Source organism: Eutrigla gurnardus, assembly GCF_963514095.1.
Source record: "Eutrigla gurnardus genome assembly, chromosome: 13".
Classification (NCBI taxonomy): domain Eukaryota; kingdom Metazoa; phylum Chordata; class Actinopteri; order Perciformes; family Triglidae; genus Eutrigla; species Eutrigla gurnardus.
Window position 1 is genome coordinate 7,895,521 of NC_139936.1, and position 14,627 is coordinate 7,910,147.

At 44.5% G+C, this 14,627-nt stretch overlaps 3 protein-coding genes across 4 annotated transcripts; 2 read left to right on the forward strand and 1 right to left on the reverse strand.

Moving 5' to 3' along the window:
- Positions 1–207: 207 nt before the first annotated feature.
- Positions 208–9,195, forward strand: ube3b (ubiquitin protein ligase E3B). Its single transcript, XM_084023902.1, has 27 exons — positions 208–730; positions 872–1,040; positions 1,193–1,310; positions 1,499–1,558; positions 1,654–1,758; positions 1,851–1,947; positions 2,029–2,114; positions 2,246–2,328; positions 2,463–2,568; positions 2,656–2,776; positions 2,881–3,058; positions 3,271–3,437; positions 3,538–3,705; positions 3,810–3,981; positions 4,062–4,180; positions 4,262–4,376; positions 4,489–4,588; positions 4,667–4,786; positions 4,879–5,055; positions 5,154–5,264; positions 5,356–5,493; positions 5,563–5,628; positions 5,716–5,774; positions 5,867–6,049; positions 6,238–6,349; positions 6,451–6,543; positions 6,636–9,195. The coding sequence occupies exons 2-27, from the start codon at positions 880–882 to the stop codon at positions 6,825–6,827; spliced, it is 3,207 nt and encodes a 1,068-aa protein (XP_083880028.1). The 5' UTR covers positions 208–730; positions 872–879; the 3' UTR covers positions 6,828–9,195.
- Positions 9,196–9,399: 204 nt separating this feature from the next.
- Positions 9,400–12,587, forward strand: aldh3b4 (aldehyde dehydrogenase 3 family, member B4). Of its 2 annotated transcripts, none has more exons than XM_084023920.1 (10): positions 9,400–9,628; positions 10,014–10,209; positions 10,314–10,424; positions 10,644–10,764; positions 10,865–10,950; positions 11,224–11,305; positions 11,386–11,775; positions 11,854–12,020; positions 12,102–12,201; positions 12,286–12,587. In XM_084023920.1, exons 1-10 carry the CDS (start codon positions 9,576–9,578, stop codon positions 12,483–12,485), a joined length of 1,506 nt encoding a protein of 501 aa, XP_083880046.1. In that variant the 5' UTR covers positions 9,400–9,575; the 3' UTR covers positions 12,486–12,587. The 2 variants fall into 2 exon arrangements, with proteins under 2 accessions (XP_083880046.1, XP_083880047.1); XM_084023921.1 differs by having other exon boundaries at positions 11,872–12,020.
- A 195-nt stretch (positions 12,588–12,782) lies between these two features.
- mmab (metabolism of cobalamin associated B) lies at positions 12,783–14,572 on the reverse strand. The gene is given in 10 exon segments (XM_084023933.1): positions 12,783–13,008; positions 13,093–13,152; positions 13,222–13,286; positions 13,380–13,477; positions 13,570–13,642; positions 13,740–13,797; positions 13,882–13,913; positions 13,917–13,975; positions 14,083–14,141; positions 14,438–14,572. Coding segments are annotated over 10 exon segments (693 nt in total). The 5' UTR covers positions 14,542–14,572; the 3' UTR covers positions 12,783–12,923.
- Between the last annotated feature and the right edge of the window lie 55 nt (positions 14,573–14,627).

Below are 14,627 nucleotides of genomic sequence, written 5' to 3' on the forward strand. Positions count from 1 at the left end.
GGTGAGGTAAAATGAGACACATGTAACAACGTAACACCTTATTTCAGTCCACTTCTGTCCTACTACTTTTAATTAACATGTTGAAGAACATAGCTTAAATTACATTAGTATCCACATTTCCGCTGTTGAAGGAGTAACATTTATAACAGTCCCCTCCTCCCCCCCGCCGCCACCTACCCAAAGGACTGGACGAAGCCTTTATCCACCCGCAGAATCTCAAAGTAGTTATTGATACATCACGAACAAAGATGGTTTGCCATATCCGAGAGCTTCTTTCAACAAATACTTTACTATGACGAGTTATACATCTAGACAAACGCTACCCGGACGCATTTAATGCGACACAGGGGATTAATGGCTGCAGTCAACGTAAGGGTCTCCTCGCATTGTTTACATTTCGAAATAATATGTACACCGTGTTTTTAAGGCTGTCATTGATACAGGATCAAACCTAACCCCGCGACGATGACAAATATCGCTAAATGAGCGTGGGAAGATTCTCCCGGAGAGAGTATCGGGTCGAGCAGCGGTGAACTAGCCCTGTGTGCTAACTATCCCAGCTCCATCTTCCCCGTGTCGCCCGCCGCTCCAGAGATGGCAAGTTAGTCTTCATCTTTCGCTCGGCTTTCCTCCCGCTTCGGGTCTCAGAGCAACCAGATGACCGAGGAGGTATAGCGCCAGCTGAGCCCCAAAGGCCAGACAGAAAGCTTCATTTGAGGAAAAATCGCAGGTAACTCTTCCCTCACAATGTTATGATGTGCGGAATGCTGTAAACATCACAGTCACAATATTCGTAAAAAGCGCATGTGTGCCCTGAAACCACTGTCAAAATGTAATTGTTACAAGCACAGTTATAATTGTTATTTCCCAGGGTGCACCATGTTTAGTGTAACTCAAAGCTCCAAGTCCGAGTTCCTGGACAAAGCAAGGCAGGCCAGGGAGGAAAGAAAAGGACAGAAGGACAAGGAGAAATCAGCAACCCACATCCAAGCCCTGGTCAGGAGATTTCTCTGTCGCTGCAGACTCCAGAAGCAATTACGGTAGTCTCCATTCTTATTGTTTGCTGATTTGCCAGTCACGAGTGATTTGAAGAGCTTTGAATTCAGTCTGTTTGCCATGAACATCATTAGTATAATAAGTAATTGGTTTCCTTGTGTTCATGTAACATTCGACTCTGTCTGTGTCTCTACAGGAAAGATGTCGATGACTATTTCCAAGCTTCGGAAACTGGGTCATCGAAAAGAAATGCACTTTCAATTTTCAAAATTACTAGGAAATTACTATTCGTGTATCGCCAAGAGGATAAGATGGTGAGTGACAGTTGTGCTGTTTAGTCCAATACGTTAATAACAGCCAACAATCCCAGTGCCCACATAGTATGAGTCAGTACACTTTCACAATTATGTCTTTGAAGGCTTTTGAGAGATTGTTAGGCTGTTAATGTACACTTGTCTTGGGCTGTGTGACTCAAATTAAATTAATGTTGTACATCACACAGCGGTTCGAGAAGCTCTGTCGTGCAATCCTTGCCAGCATGGAGGTTGAAAATGAACCTAAAGTGAGTGTGTGTATATATGCTTGTACCATCCACATACCATACATTCTTTACATTAGAATTTTGTCTCAGTGACAGTTCTCACGTTTGGTCCTCAGGTCTGGTATGTTTCCTTGGCTCTCTCCAAAGACCTCACCATTCTCTGGCTCAAACAGATCAAAGACGTGTTGTGGATCTGCTGTCAACTACTGAAAAACTTAAAGGTTGGCCTCGATCGGACGCTGCAAAAGTGTGTTTTGATATTCATTTACATGGCTTTAATTGTGCGAATCACGCTTTGTGTCGTCACATGCAGCCTGACATACTTCAGGACAATAAATTGGTAACGCTGTACCTCAGCATGCTGGTGACTTTCACGGACACTTCGACCTGGCGGACAGTCCGGGGAAAGGGTGAGTCCCAAGTCAAGCTTTGTTATTGCAGGACACGCTTTCTGCAAACCAAAACATAACACTCTCCCCTCATGATCGTAGGAGAAGCTCTAAGACCCGCTTTGACGAAGATCTGTGAAAATATCATGGGCCATCTAAATCAGAAGGGATTCTATTCAATACTGCAGGTTCAGTATTACAGTTTTTCGCTTTCATCAAAAGATCCAATGAATAGTGTGACACCTATTTTCTTCTTGAGTGCCAGCTGTCATTTTAATCAAAATGCACATTTTATGTTCTCTTTACTTTTCTTGTTTAGATCTTGCTGACCAATGGCTTGGCTCGTTCTAAACCGTCTCTCTCCAAAGGAACTCTAACAGCTATCTTCTCTTTGTCATTAAGGTGAGCTGGTTATTTCATGCTTGTAACAGCTATTCAAAGAGAAGATGATATTCCAAATTTAATACATGAAGTGGAGGAGACATTATATATCAAATTCTGTTATATCCAGGTAACTTTGTGTTTTTATTTTGCAGGCCAGTCATTGCTGCTCACTTCTCCGAAAACCTGCTCAGATCATTCCTCCTTCACATCATGTCAGTTCCTGCCGTCGTCTCCCACCTCAGTGTGCTCACTCCAGAGGTAGATGTCCCGTCACATATTTGATGCATAGTTGTACTGTACGTAACAATTTGAGCTATAGTTATAACCTCTGCTCTGCTTCAACAGTGTATGACCTCCATGCAGACGCATGACATGCTGCGTAAGTTTATTCTGTTTCTCAGCCGGGAAGAACAGTGTTTGGACATCTGTGTGTGTCTGGAGGGAAGCCACACACTCTGCTTACTTGGTATAGTATTTTATTAATACGTGCTTAATCAATGCAATGTTGTGCACAGAGAATCGAGATAATTAAGTTGCCGACTGCCGTTGCATCTTTCTCGTGTTTTATAGGCAACCTGATTCACTTGGGCTACCTTAGTGAGAAAGTCCTTGAAGAGGAGGCCAATCATTTTGTGAAGGACCTGACTGACATGCTGTCCTACTGCCAGAGATATGTATCTCAAAAGAAGTCCAACCTCACCCACTGGCACCCTGTCCTGGGCTGGTTCTCCCAAACTGTAGACTACGGGTCAGTGAAGTACTTTATATTCGCTTGAATTCACCCATCCATTCATTATTTGTAACCGTTTATCCTCGTCAATCAGAGGGCTGACACACAGAGAGACAGAAGACCTGCATGCTCACATGCACACCTACAGAAGATTTTTTAGTATGTTTCGTTTGTTCAAAGGAAAAGAATGTCAGATATGTATACGTGACTTTGTCTCCTATTCTCTCTAGGCTGAATGAGTCGATGCCGCTGGTCACTAAACAGCTTCAGTACCTGTGGGGTGTTTCTGTCATCCGGACCCTCTTCAGTGACGTCCTCTCTAAAAAGCTGGAGAGTCAGGAGCCCACCCCCCCACCCCCACAGCCGAGCACATCGCAAAACAACCTACCAGTGAAAAGTGAGTTGTTAACCCAACGCGATTCTAACATTTAACGACAAGCCCACTCTGTTGTAAATGTTCTTTACATCCCCGGTGTGTCGTGTCTGTGTTTTCTCAGACCTCTTCAAGCGGGCATTTCAGAAGTCGGCTACTGTACGGAACATCCTGAAACCAGTCGGAGGGAAGCGAGTCGACTCCGCTGAAGTTCAGAAGGTGTGCAGCATCTGTGTGCTCTACCAGACGGCCCTGTCTACACTCACGCAGATACGCCTCCAGATACTCACCGGTCAGTACCGGAGTCCCACATTATTTATGTCATACAGACATGCAGTGATTTGGAAACATCCTGGAAAGTTTGTGACGGATTCTGGCATTGTGTATCCTTTGCAGGTCTGACACATCTTGATGATCTTTTGCCCAAACTTTGGGCCTTCATCTGTGAGCTCGGCCCTCAGGGAGGCCTCAAACTCTTCATGGAGTGTCTGAACAATGACACCGAAGAGTCCAAGCAGCTCCTGGCTATGCTCATGCTCTTCTGTGACTGCTCACGGCACCTGATCACGTAATCATTTTTACTGCGTTGTGCGTAAACCCACCCCGTGTAGCAGCAACGTCTTACGGCACACTGTTAATGTGTTACAGAATTCTGGACGACATTGAAGTCTACGAAGAACAAACGTCTTTCAAGATCGAGGAACTCATCACCATCTCTTCATTTCTGAACACGTTTGTGTTCAAGATGATATGGGATGGCATCTTGGGTGAGTTTGTGACCTCACTGATCTTGACTGATCTTGATTTAAAAAAATGTTTTAATCCAAAGGCTGTTTTGTATTTAATAGAAAATGCCAAGGGAGAGAAACTGGAGTTGTTCCACAGTGTTCATGGCTGGTTGATGGTGCTTTATGAACGGGACTGCAGGCGACGATTCACCCCTGATGACCACTGGCTACGCAAGTAAATACAAACACTGAATATTCGTTAATAAACTCAACACATCGGCCTTCTCTTTCTGCTTGATTATCGTGTTTAAAAGCTCACCTTTAAATCTTTGTGGTGTTGCGTTCAGGGACCTGAAGCCAAGCCTGTTGTTCCAAGAGCTGGAGAAAGGCAAAAGAAGAGCCCAGCTTTTACTGCAGTACATCCCACATGTCATTCCACATAAAAACGTGAGTTAAAAGCCTTTCTTTGTACACAGGGTGTCATTTTCTTTTTCAGTTGTATGATTATGTTCCCTCTCATTTTAGAGGGTGCTGCTGTTCAGGAACATCGTCACAAAGGAGAAAGAAAGTTTAGGATTGGTGGAAACGAGCTCCGCTTCACCGCACGTCACCCACATTACCATTCGTCGTTCACGGATGTTGGAGGTACGGAGTCAACAGATGCATGTTTTTTTAAGGAGAGCACAAATGTCTGTCAGTTTTTCCGTAATAGCACTTGGTGTTTCCCCTTTCCTAAGGATGGATATGACCAGCTCCGCAGATTACCAGCAAATTCCATAAAAGGCGTCATCCGTGTGAAGTTTGTCAACGATCTGGGAGTGGATGAGGCCGGTATCGATCAAGACGGTGTGTTCAAAGAGTTTCTAGAGGAGATCATTAAGAAGGTCTTCAATCCTGCTCTCAACCTTTTCAAGGTAAGTCAGGCGAACAGAACGCCTGTGGTTTTAATCAGCTCACGCTGCTGCTGCTGCACACATTGATTTTTGTATGATGTGATATTTATGTTCCACAGACTACGAGTGGAAATGAGAGGCTGTATCCTTCACCCACATCTTACATCCACGAGAACCATTTGCAGCTGTTTGAGTTTGTGGGGAAGATGCTTGGGAAAGCCATATATGAGGTAGAATTGTTGATGAATTTGTCGATCTCACTCCGAATTCTGTGTTAGGTCATCTTCTATGAATGCGTAACCGTATCTTCTGTATGCTCAGGGCATCGTTGTGGACGTCCCTTTTGCCTCCTTCTTCCTCAGTCAAGTCTTGGGTCACCACCACAGCACGTTCTACAGCTCCATCGACGAGCTGCCCTCGCTGGACTCGGAGTTTTACAAGAACCTGACTTCCATCAAGGTCGGCTAGAATTATACATTGACAATTTGTTATTCCGTTTCCATCTCACATCTTTCATTCATTTTTCAGCGCTATGATGGAGATGTAGGGGATCTAGGACTGTCGTTATCCTATGATGAGGATGTTATGGGGCAGGTAAGAACGGACAAAGTGGAAGATATGCAGTGGCGTTAAATACACGTCATTCAGTAATTAAAAGCTACTTTGTATCTTCCCTTACAGCTGGTCTGTCATGAGTTGATACCTGGGGGGAAAACCATGCAAGTCACCAATGAAAACAAGTATGTAAATTCATATTTAATCCATTATTGTTGTGTACTCGATAGAACTCGCTAATCTAACTCGCACACCCAAACGGTACCATATCCTGCAGGATCAGCTACATCCACCTCATGGCTCACTTCCGGATGCACACGCAGATTAAGGAGCAAACGGCAGCTTTCATCCGGGGCTTCCGCAGCATCATTAATCCCGAGTGGCTACACATGTTTTCCACGCCCGAGGTTCAGCGTCTCGTCGCGGGAGACAATGCTGAGATTGATCTCGATGACCTCAAGTATGTAACAGACTTCATTCTTCTTTACTCGCTGTCATGTTTCCTCACTAAATGTGTCCCTAATCTAGCAGGTGTTTTCTGGTAATTCAGAAGTCACCTCAATACATACACTTTTTTAGACTTTTCCCCTCATCTATGGTTACTGCACAGAAATACTCATCGTTGTTGTCTTTGCTGCTAAATCTCAGGAAACACACGGTCTACTATGGAGGTTTTCACAGCAGCCATCGGGTCATCATCTGGCTGTGGGACATCCTGTCCAGTGACTTCACCGCAGAAGAGAGGGCTATGTTCCTTAAAGTAAAGTGTTTTCTGACTTTCACAGCCAAAAGCTGTTCATTTCTACCCCTCGAGTGGTTTGTCATTGTCTCATTTAATTCTTGTGTGTGTGTGTTTGGCAGTTTGTTACCAGCTGCTCTAGGCCGCCTCTTCTAGGTTTTGCCTACCTCAAACCACCCTTCTCCATCCGTTGTGTGGAAGTTTCAGATGATCAGGTAAGGGGAAAGAAGAAGAAGAAGTAAATCGATGCAGCTGAAAAGTTGTCAGGCATCCGTGTGTTTGTACTAACAGAGCGTTTCCTGTGTAGGACACCGGAGACACCCTTGGCAGTGTTCTTCGGGGCTTTTTCACAATCCGCAAGAAGGAGCCCGGTGGTCGACTTCCCACTTCATCAACATGCTTCAACCTACTGAAGTTGCCCAATTACAGCAAGAAGAGCATCTTGCGTGACAAGCTGCGCTACGCTATCAGTATGAACACAGGCTTTGAGCTCTCCTAACTTAGTTGCATCAGGACAATCTTCAGAGGAGGGTTGTGTAAAGCAGCCTGAGAGGCTTGACATACCTGGACTGGAGCCTGTCAAGTCAAAGGGGCATCACTTCAAGAAAAGGGGAACCATGAAGGACCTACGAACTCTCTTTTTTTTTGTCTCTTTTTAAAACGAGCTCTGCTCTACTTCAGCCCGCTGGCTCACATCAAAGGGGATGCTGTTTCTGCAGCACAATCCAATTTTTAAGCATCTCCCTTGGCCACGCCCATAATCCAATATGTCGTGTATTTAACCTGATGAAATACGACTATACAGCCGCTAGAACTCTGTTTCTCAGGCTTAACTGGGTCATGCTTGGATATAACACTCCCATTTTAAACAAACTGGAAAGCAATACAGATGCAGTGCAAGCCATTAAGACACCTGGTCGACTCACTCGAGTAAAACCCAAGCGATGCATTGTTAATATACTTACAGGCTCGGACCCCATTATCCAAGCAACTTTGAGCTGATATTGAGTGGGTCTTAAAATGTTCTGCTGAACATGATTCATCTTTTATAAATGGAAGACAAATCAATGTGTATTCAACCCCCATGGAGGAGGAGTGGCTCACAGCAGTGCTCCTCTGGTGATTACATTATGTCCCATTTTGAGGGGAATCATTTTGCCCTCACTTCATTTCGCCACACTAAAATCTGCTGCAGTCACCTGAGAGAGACTCTTAACCTTTGGTTGTTTTGTTCTTCTGGCGAAGCAGCAGTGGTTCTTGAGATGGAAAAAATATGGCTTTTAGAAATGATGCTGTAGCATTTTACTTTGGAGTAAAAGAGAAACGGGAAATGTTTGGGCACTTGTTTCTGCCCAGTAAAGCAGACAGCTGTTCATCGTCACACATCTGTGCATCACCTCCACTCCAAAAAATAATGAAGAGTAAAGGTAGTTAGTGATGTAAGTCTTCATACTTAATATTAGTAAAACGGGAGATTTCTCACTACATCCTTTGAATAACGCAGAGTGCCTCATAGGAAGCCCCCCTATGCTCTCACATGTCTGACTGTAACTAATAACCACGTATATCGGAAACAAGCCATAGAAACGGGGCCGTGAACCTGGACGCATTCTCTGCTCCTACTAACAGACAACGCGCAGAAACCCAACCGCTCCCCGACCACCAACCGAGGAGGATTTACTAGGATGCCCTCTGATCTCTGTGGACTTTTTGAGCCACGTGGAAAAAAAGAATTTGAGGTTTAAAAGCCTCTCAACATGATGTCATGGACTGGTTCGTCAACCAAATGCGATTTGCTTGATTTTTATGTTCCCTTGGATGGAAATGTTGTGGAAAAAGGGACACAAGGGTGAATGTTACCTTATCGGCCTAAATATTACTTTACACAGGGTTCAATTACATCATAAAGTTCTAGTCATTTACCCGAATGAGTATTTGCAACTTTCGAAGAAAGGGTTAAAAAGAAAATATCAAATCTTTACAGAGTTCTTTAATATGCAAACAAATGTTTTCTGTCATGAATGAGTATGCATAATTGTTAATAACCAACACAAGCTATAGAACCTACTGGTCATTATTGCCATGATTCTACATCATGGCCATTAACTGATGATTATAATTAGATGTAACACTGGTGGTATTGAATTTACCTGAAGTCTACTAATAAGATCAAACTATTTTGACAAATCAGCCAGAAGGGTCTTGCTCCAGCTCTCCTTTTCATCTAATCCAGCAAAGAAGTGGAAACCCTGCTACACCCGAGTGTGTGTTGGCATGCACGAGAGATGGAAGATACCTCACAAGCTTGTCTGTCTCGTGATGAGGTCGCTCATCTGTTTCAAAATGATGTCAAGACTAGGCTAGAGTTTTAAGTGTACCAGTGGACTGCTGATGCTGACCTTTGACTATCTGCTCTTTTAGTACAAAAAAATAATAAAAAAGGATCCTGGAAATGTCCCCCCCCCCCCCCCTCCACCCTTCCTGTTAAAGTTTTCATGTCTTTAAAGTGTCTTTGAGACGGGCTGCACTACAGTTTGGAGAGTGTTGTTGTTAAAAAAAGAGGAGGTTCTAATGTAATTTGTCCATGTAGGATCCATTTTTTTCCCTGTATGTTTAATGTACACTAGTATTATATGAATTTACATTGAATTATTTTATTTAGTGTTTCTTCCCTCTCAAAGCACTGACTTGACTGTGTTCTTTGGGATGCACCAAAACAGATACAAATAGCTGGATGGGGTTATATACTATTTATATACTATACACATACTGGAATTATTGTAAATCCTTTTCATTTTGAAGATCATCTTACAGCATTGCTGGTGTAAGAATTTATTATTTCTATAATAAATAATTCATTTATTCAATTCAGATGTATTTATTTGTCACATTTTGTTATACAAAAATAGGAAAGCATTGTTTTAAAAAGCCTGATGTCCACTTCCGCACAGTGAGGCATGCAGTTTGTGAACATCGGATCAGTGAAACACTGGTTTTAAGTGTCATTCTAGATTATTACAAACACCTGCTGGATCTGGATCATCTGCGCATGACTGCAGTGTTTAGTTGACGGGCCGGGACGTTAACAGGCTGGGGGATTGAGAATGTCTCTGGTTTCCTAACAGCGGGCGGATTGTGGCGTAAAAGCGCACGCCTGACTTTTCCTCTCCATTGCGCTCCTCGGCCCCGCACGGCGGACTCCTTGGGAGGAGGACTTCAACATCTCTCCACCTGAACCTGAACAGCCATGAGCAGTCCGCCGAGCCCGTCTCCCTCCCGCTGGTTCAAAGCGCTGCGCAGGTAAATACTCCCGTTTCCCACCTGTTTATGTGTTCGTTGATGGTGTAAACCTGAATTCCAGGCCTACATGAGGGCTGGTAGAAAGATTATCAGACTCCAGCTTTAGTTTACACATGTGCATCAGCTGATTGGCTGCACTTGTAAGGATTTCCACTATCCTCCTCACCCGTGGGACTTGGCTTAACTGCACACTGACTCCATTCAGAAGAAGTGCAGCAGAGGAGAACTCTAGACCGGAGTGAACATGAGTGGAAAAATCAGGGCCTGCTATGCTTGTCAGAGGAATGGTCGGTTAACCTGCAGAAGGTATAGCGATGAGCCGCAGGTGGAGGATGTGTTTGTATTGAACCTGTGGTGTTTGACAACGAGTGACCTGCTGTTTCAGGACCAGGCTCGGGGAGCCCTGCTTGAAGACGTACCCTCTGGAGTGTGTGACTCTGCTGAGGAGGGCGAGGGTCGCCTTCCAAGCTGGACGCACCCTCAGAGAGGGCTTCAGACTGGCTCAGCTGGAGGCGGTGGTGCGGATGCTGGAGGAACACGAGTGTGACTTTGTTGATGCTCTTGGAAGGGACCTTCATAAGGTGAGGGGGGCGACGCCGTCGACTACAGTGGTTGTGCTTGTTAGAAGCAGGAGACTGTGACACTGAGAATGGTCAAAGTAGTCATTTGTTCTTCTTTTAACCAGCCAAGGTTTGAGACAGTTGTGTCAGAACTGATCCTCGTCAAGAACGAGGCACTTCATGCCATCAACAACCTTAAGAAGTGGATGCAGCCACAGCATGTGGAGAGAAACCTGGTGAGACCGTTGCCCCCCCCCCCCCCCCCCCCATAACATCTTCATAACATTATTGGTATTAATCACAATTTACACAACCTGTTTGGAGAGAACATTCCGTCTCGCTGCTACAAAGAAAAGTATTGTGCTGGCCCCGCCAAAGCAGATTAAATCTTAAGTTGCCTTGCCCTTTTTGTAAGAATTTCTCACTCATGGGATTTCTTTGTCTGACTCGTGTAGTCCACCACGTTGGACGAGTGTCTGATGGTGAGTGAGCCGCTGGGGCTGGTGTTCATCATGGGGACCTGGTGTGGTCCGGTCCAGACGTGTCTGGGCCCGCTGGTCGGGGTCATCGCAGCAGGTGCAGAGACTCCAGACTTTAAAAAAAAAATCATTTTATCAGTTTGATTCACGTCTAATTTCACACATGCTCACTGATGATGTTTTATGAATTTGTGTAGGAAACTGTGCAATCATCGGCCCCTCTGAGTGGACCGCTCACACAGCAGAGCTTCTTCATCGTCTCTTCCCCGTCTACTTGGACAATGTGAGTGATGAAGATGAGATAATTACATAGCAGGGAGGGTGGATGGTTTACATTTCATAAGTTACAGCAGACTACCACTCATTTGAGCCTAATGACTCTTTTGTATGAATCCACTTGAAGTACAGCTTTTGGTCTGTGCTCGTTAAGAGGTCATTCATTCTCAGACTCACATAAGCAGTTTTAATGTGACGTGAGTCTGTATGGATTGGCAGGGAGGTCCTGCAGTGCAACAGCAAAAACGTAATCTGATCTAAAGTTCTTGTTTTCCTGAAGGAATGCTTCCACGTGATTCTTGCCGGCACAAATGACTTGCCAGAAGTTGTGGAACTTAAATTTGACCATGTCTTCTTTACAGGTAAAGCTAAATTTGGCTCCAAAAATATTTTTGTGATTTATATATTGAATTATTCATGAAGGGTGTCTCTCAATTCCTAGGCAACAGGGAGGAGGGAAGCAGAATAGCTCAGGCTGCAGCTCGCACACTCACACCCGTCACCCTGATCCTGGGTGGCAAGAACCCATGTTACGTGGACCAACACTGTGACATTAGCACCACCGCTCAGCGCATTGCGTGGGCACGTTTTCACAACGGCGGGCAGAGCTTGGTGGCTCCTGACTACGTCTTGTGCCACGCGGAGGTCCAAGCACGGCTGGTGCAGGCCCTGAAGTGCTGCCTGATGCAGTTCTACGGCCCCGATCCCAGAGAGTCCCGCAGTTACGGCCGCATGGTGAATCTAGAGACGTTCAACCGTACGAGGGACGTGCTGTGGAGATCTGGGAAGGTGGCTGTGGGCGGCCAAGTGATAGAAGCAGAGAAATATATCGGTACGCATCACCTGTGTGGGATTCTCTGAAACGAGGCAAACTGTAATATGTATTACATTTAATATTGTTCTTTATAAGCCCCAACGATTTTGACAGGGGTAGCGGAATCAGATCCCATCATGCAACAGGACATTTTTGGTCCAGTTCTTCCAGTTCTGACTGTAAACAATATGGATGAAGCAATTGCCTTCATTAATAAGCAGGAGAAACCCCTGTGTGTGTATGCATATTCCAGCAATAGCAAGGTACACGACTGATTCAAGTTAAGACTCTCCGATGCCAACGACCTGTATTCTGATCACGTGTTGCCCTTTCTGACGATGCAGGTCATCTCCAGGCTAATGAGTGAGACCTCTAGTGGAAGCTTTTGCTCCAATGACAGCATCCTGCAGAGTCTGATGGTGGCGCTGCCATTTGGTGGAGTTGGTAAGTCGGCGGCAAGCAGAGAATAAATTACGCAAAAGAAAGTTGGGGAATAATATACCTTACGATGGATCGCTTTTTTGACAGGTTCCAGCGGGATGGGTTCCTACCATGGTCGCTACAGCTTCGATACCTTCTCCCACAGGAAATCCTGCCTGCTCAGAGGCACGCGGTTCGAGTGTGTAACCTATCTGCGTTATCCGCCCTATGAGGACCGCAACCTGTCTCTCATGACGTGGGCCAGTACCCTGTCCCAGAGGAGCCAGGGCTGGTGCCAGATCCTGTGACGGTGTGGGAGGGTGATAACGGAGCCACACTGGAAGACAGCAGAGCGCCTCTTAGGTCCTGACATGCAAATGTTTCGTATGAAAAACACATGAGAAGAAAAGCTACTGGGGTAGACGCATCTAATAGAAGAAGTGGAATATACATAGTGGATGTACAATCCCTGGGAGATGACATTTATAAAACCAGTGTACATAAGTGTATGTTTGAAATATTACCTGATCAAAATTAAATAACCTGGAGGTACATGTATCGGCTGAATGGTTTAAGATTTGGAAACCGTGAAGTTTGTAATTTATGCCGAGAAGAAAGTTGCATCAAATAAGAAAAAGCTATTTACAAACATATTTATTGATATATTTATAATACAAGTGAAATCCCTGCACCACACCAGATGTATCCAAAAAAAACAACAACGTATTCCTCGTTTAATAATCTGGTCATTCGGGTCTTTTGTAGATTTTCTCCTGCTTGTCTTCTTTCATGGCTGCATATCTGGCTGCGGTGAACAGGTAGTCGCTCAATCTGAGTAAAGATATTGGGACATTTATCAGATGTGCAAAAGAGCAGCTGTGTTTTCATATGAATTTTTTTAAGCACTGGACTGACCGGTTCAAAAACTTGGCAACATCTGGATCTGCCTCGCCTGACCGCACAATTGGAGCAACACTGTAAGAAGAACCAACACCCGTCAGAACCTATTGAGTCAGAAAAGCAAGACAACGTGCTGCAACTGACCTGCGTTCTGCTCTCCGGCACACTGTCCGAGCCAAGTGCAAAGCCGCGCTGCCCTTTCCTCCAGACTGGGACACAAATAGCAAAAGCATCAATGCAACAGAAAAAAAAACCTGGGCTCTCACAATAAGTTTATCTCACGGATGCACAAATGGGCTTACGGGTAAAATGAAGCTGGTCAGTGGAGGGAGTTCTTCTGTGAATGTATCGATCCAGGTTTCCAGGTCTGCTATTGGCTGAGCAGTAAATTTGGTTCTCTCTTACAAAAACAACACACAAAAATTAACCCAAAAGATCTTCAAGCACACATGACAACAACTTACTTCATTACACCAGCCAGCAAGTGCATACTTATGTGACTTTCTCTAGCAGATGATCGAGGGGTGGCGATATTGGAGCCCACGTCTTGTAAAATGCACTGTATCTGAAACGGAAAAGGACAAATACGGTTCAGGAATCGTATATATCTGACTCATCGTCTGCAATAAAGAATGTTGACAAATGAAACGTGAAGATCAAACCTTGTCCAGCTGATGTGTGAACGTGTGACCTTTGTCGAGGCAAAATTCTCTGGCCAAGCTGTAACGTCCAACTCAACACGTCAATTCAGGCAGATTATTGAACGCGTTTTAAAGTGTGACAGGAGAAAAGTGGAAGTTTTACCCTATAGCTGATGACAACTCGTCTGTACTTCCTTAGGCTTCAAAAATATGATCTTCCTTTGGCCTCCTTTCTCCTGTGAATGTGCTTGAGAAACCTTTAGAAAGCAAGAGAAAGCAAGAACGGAGTCCACATTTGTAAGACCTACGTACAGCAACGGTGCTGTAATATGTATTGTTTTTCCTAGTTAAGTTGAAAAACAACCTTTGTCTCCAGTTTTGGTGTATATTTTGGGCCCCCTGTTGTCTCCTTCAGTGGTATAACTGGAGGGAGAGTGGATGACAGGAACACACAAGAGAAGGACATTATGAACATTACTTTTTGACATATTTCATACCAACACATAACAATGAATGTGTACCCTGTATAATCACACTTTTCTGGTTTCACTGGGTCATTCAAACAACATAAGACTTTAGCTAACATCGCTATGTTAAAATTGCTTTTATCTCCTAAGTATCCCTGTGAAGCAGCTACCTCGCTGTTACATAGGCAGTTACAACATGAGTGTCATCACTTCGCACGCCTAATTTGACAAAGAACATGAATGTAAAAGTACCTTCTGCTTGAACACAATGTGATTCTTGTCCGATGCTCGCTTATAAGCCTGCATGTCCTTACAACGCAACGTAGGTGAGCAGGTTTGATAATAAACGATGCCATGTTAAAGCTAGAGGCTAGCTTGCTAAAGGTGAACGACACTGGGAAAAACGCCTATTGACCCTCCGCGGTGTCCGTAGTTTATGGGC

Excerpts from the sequence above, each read along its gene's own strand:
- ube3b (XM_084023902.1), top strand. The coding sequence starts at position 880 with ATGTTTAGTGTAACTCAAAGCTCCAAGTCCGAGTTCCTGGACAAAGCA. Across the intron at positions 3,982-4,061 it reads TGCTCACGGCACCTGATCAC|AATTCTGGACGACATTGAAG; the intron begins GTAATCATTTTT and ends AATGTGTTACAG. Across the intron at positions 6,544-6,635 it reads TGGAAGTTTCAGATGATCAG|GACACCGGAGACACCCTTGG; the intron begins GTAAGGGGAAAG and ends TTTCCTGTGTAG.
- aldh3b4 (XM_084023920.1), top strand. The coding sequence starts at position 9,576 with ATGAGCAGTCCGCCGAGCCCGTCTCCCTCCCGCTGGTTCAAAGCGCTG. Across the intron at positions 9,629-10,013 it reads TGGTTCAAAGCGCTGCGCAG|GACCAGGCTCGGGGAGCCCT; the intron begins GTAAATACTCCC and ends CTGCTGTTTCAG. Across the intron at positions 11,776-11,853 it reads AGAAGCAGAGAAATATATCG|CCCCAACGATTTTGACAGGG; the intron begins GTACGCATCACC and ends GTTCTTTATAAG.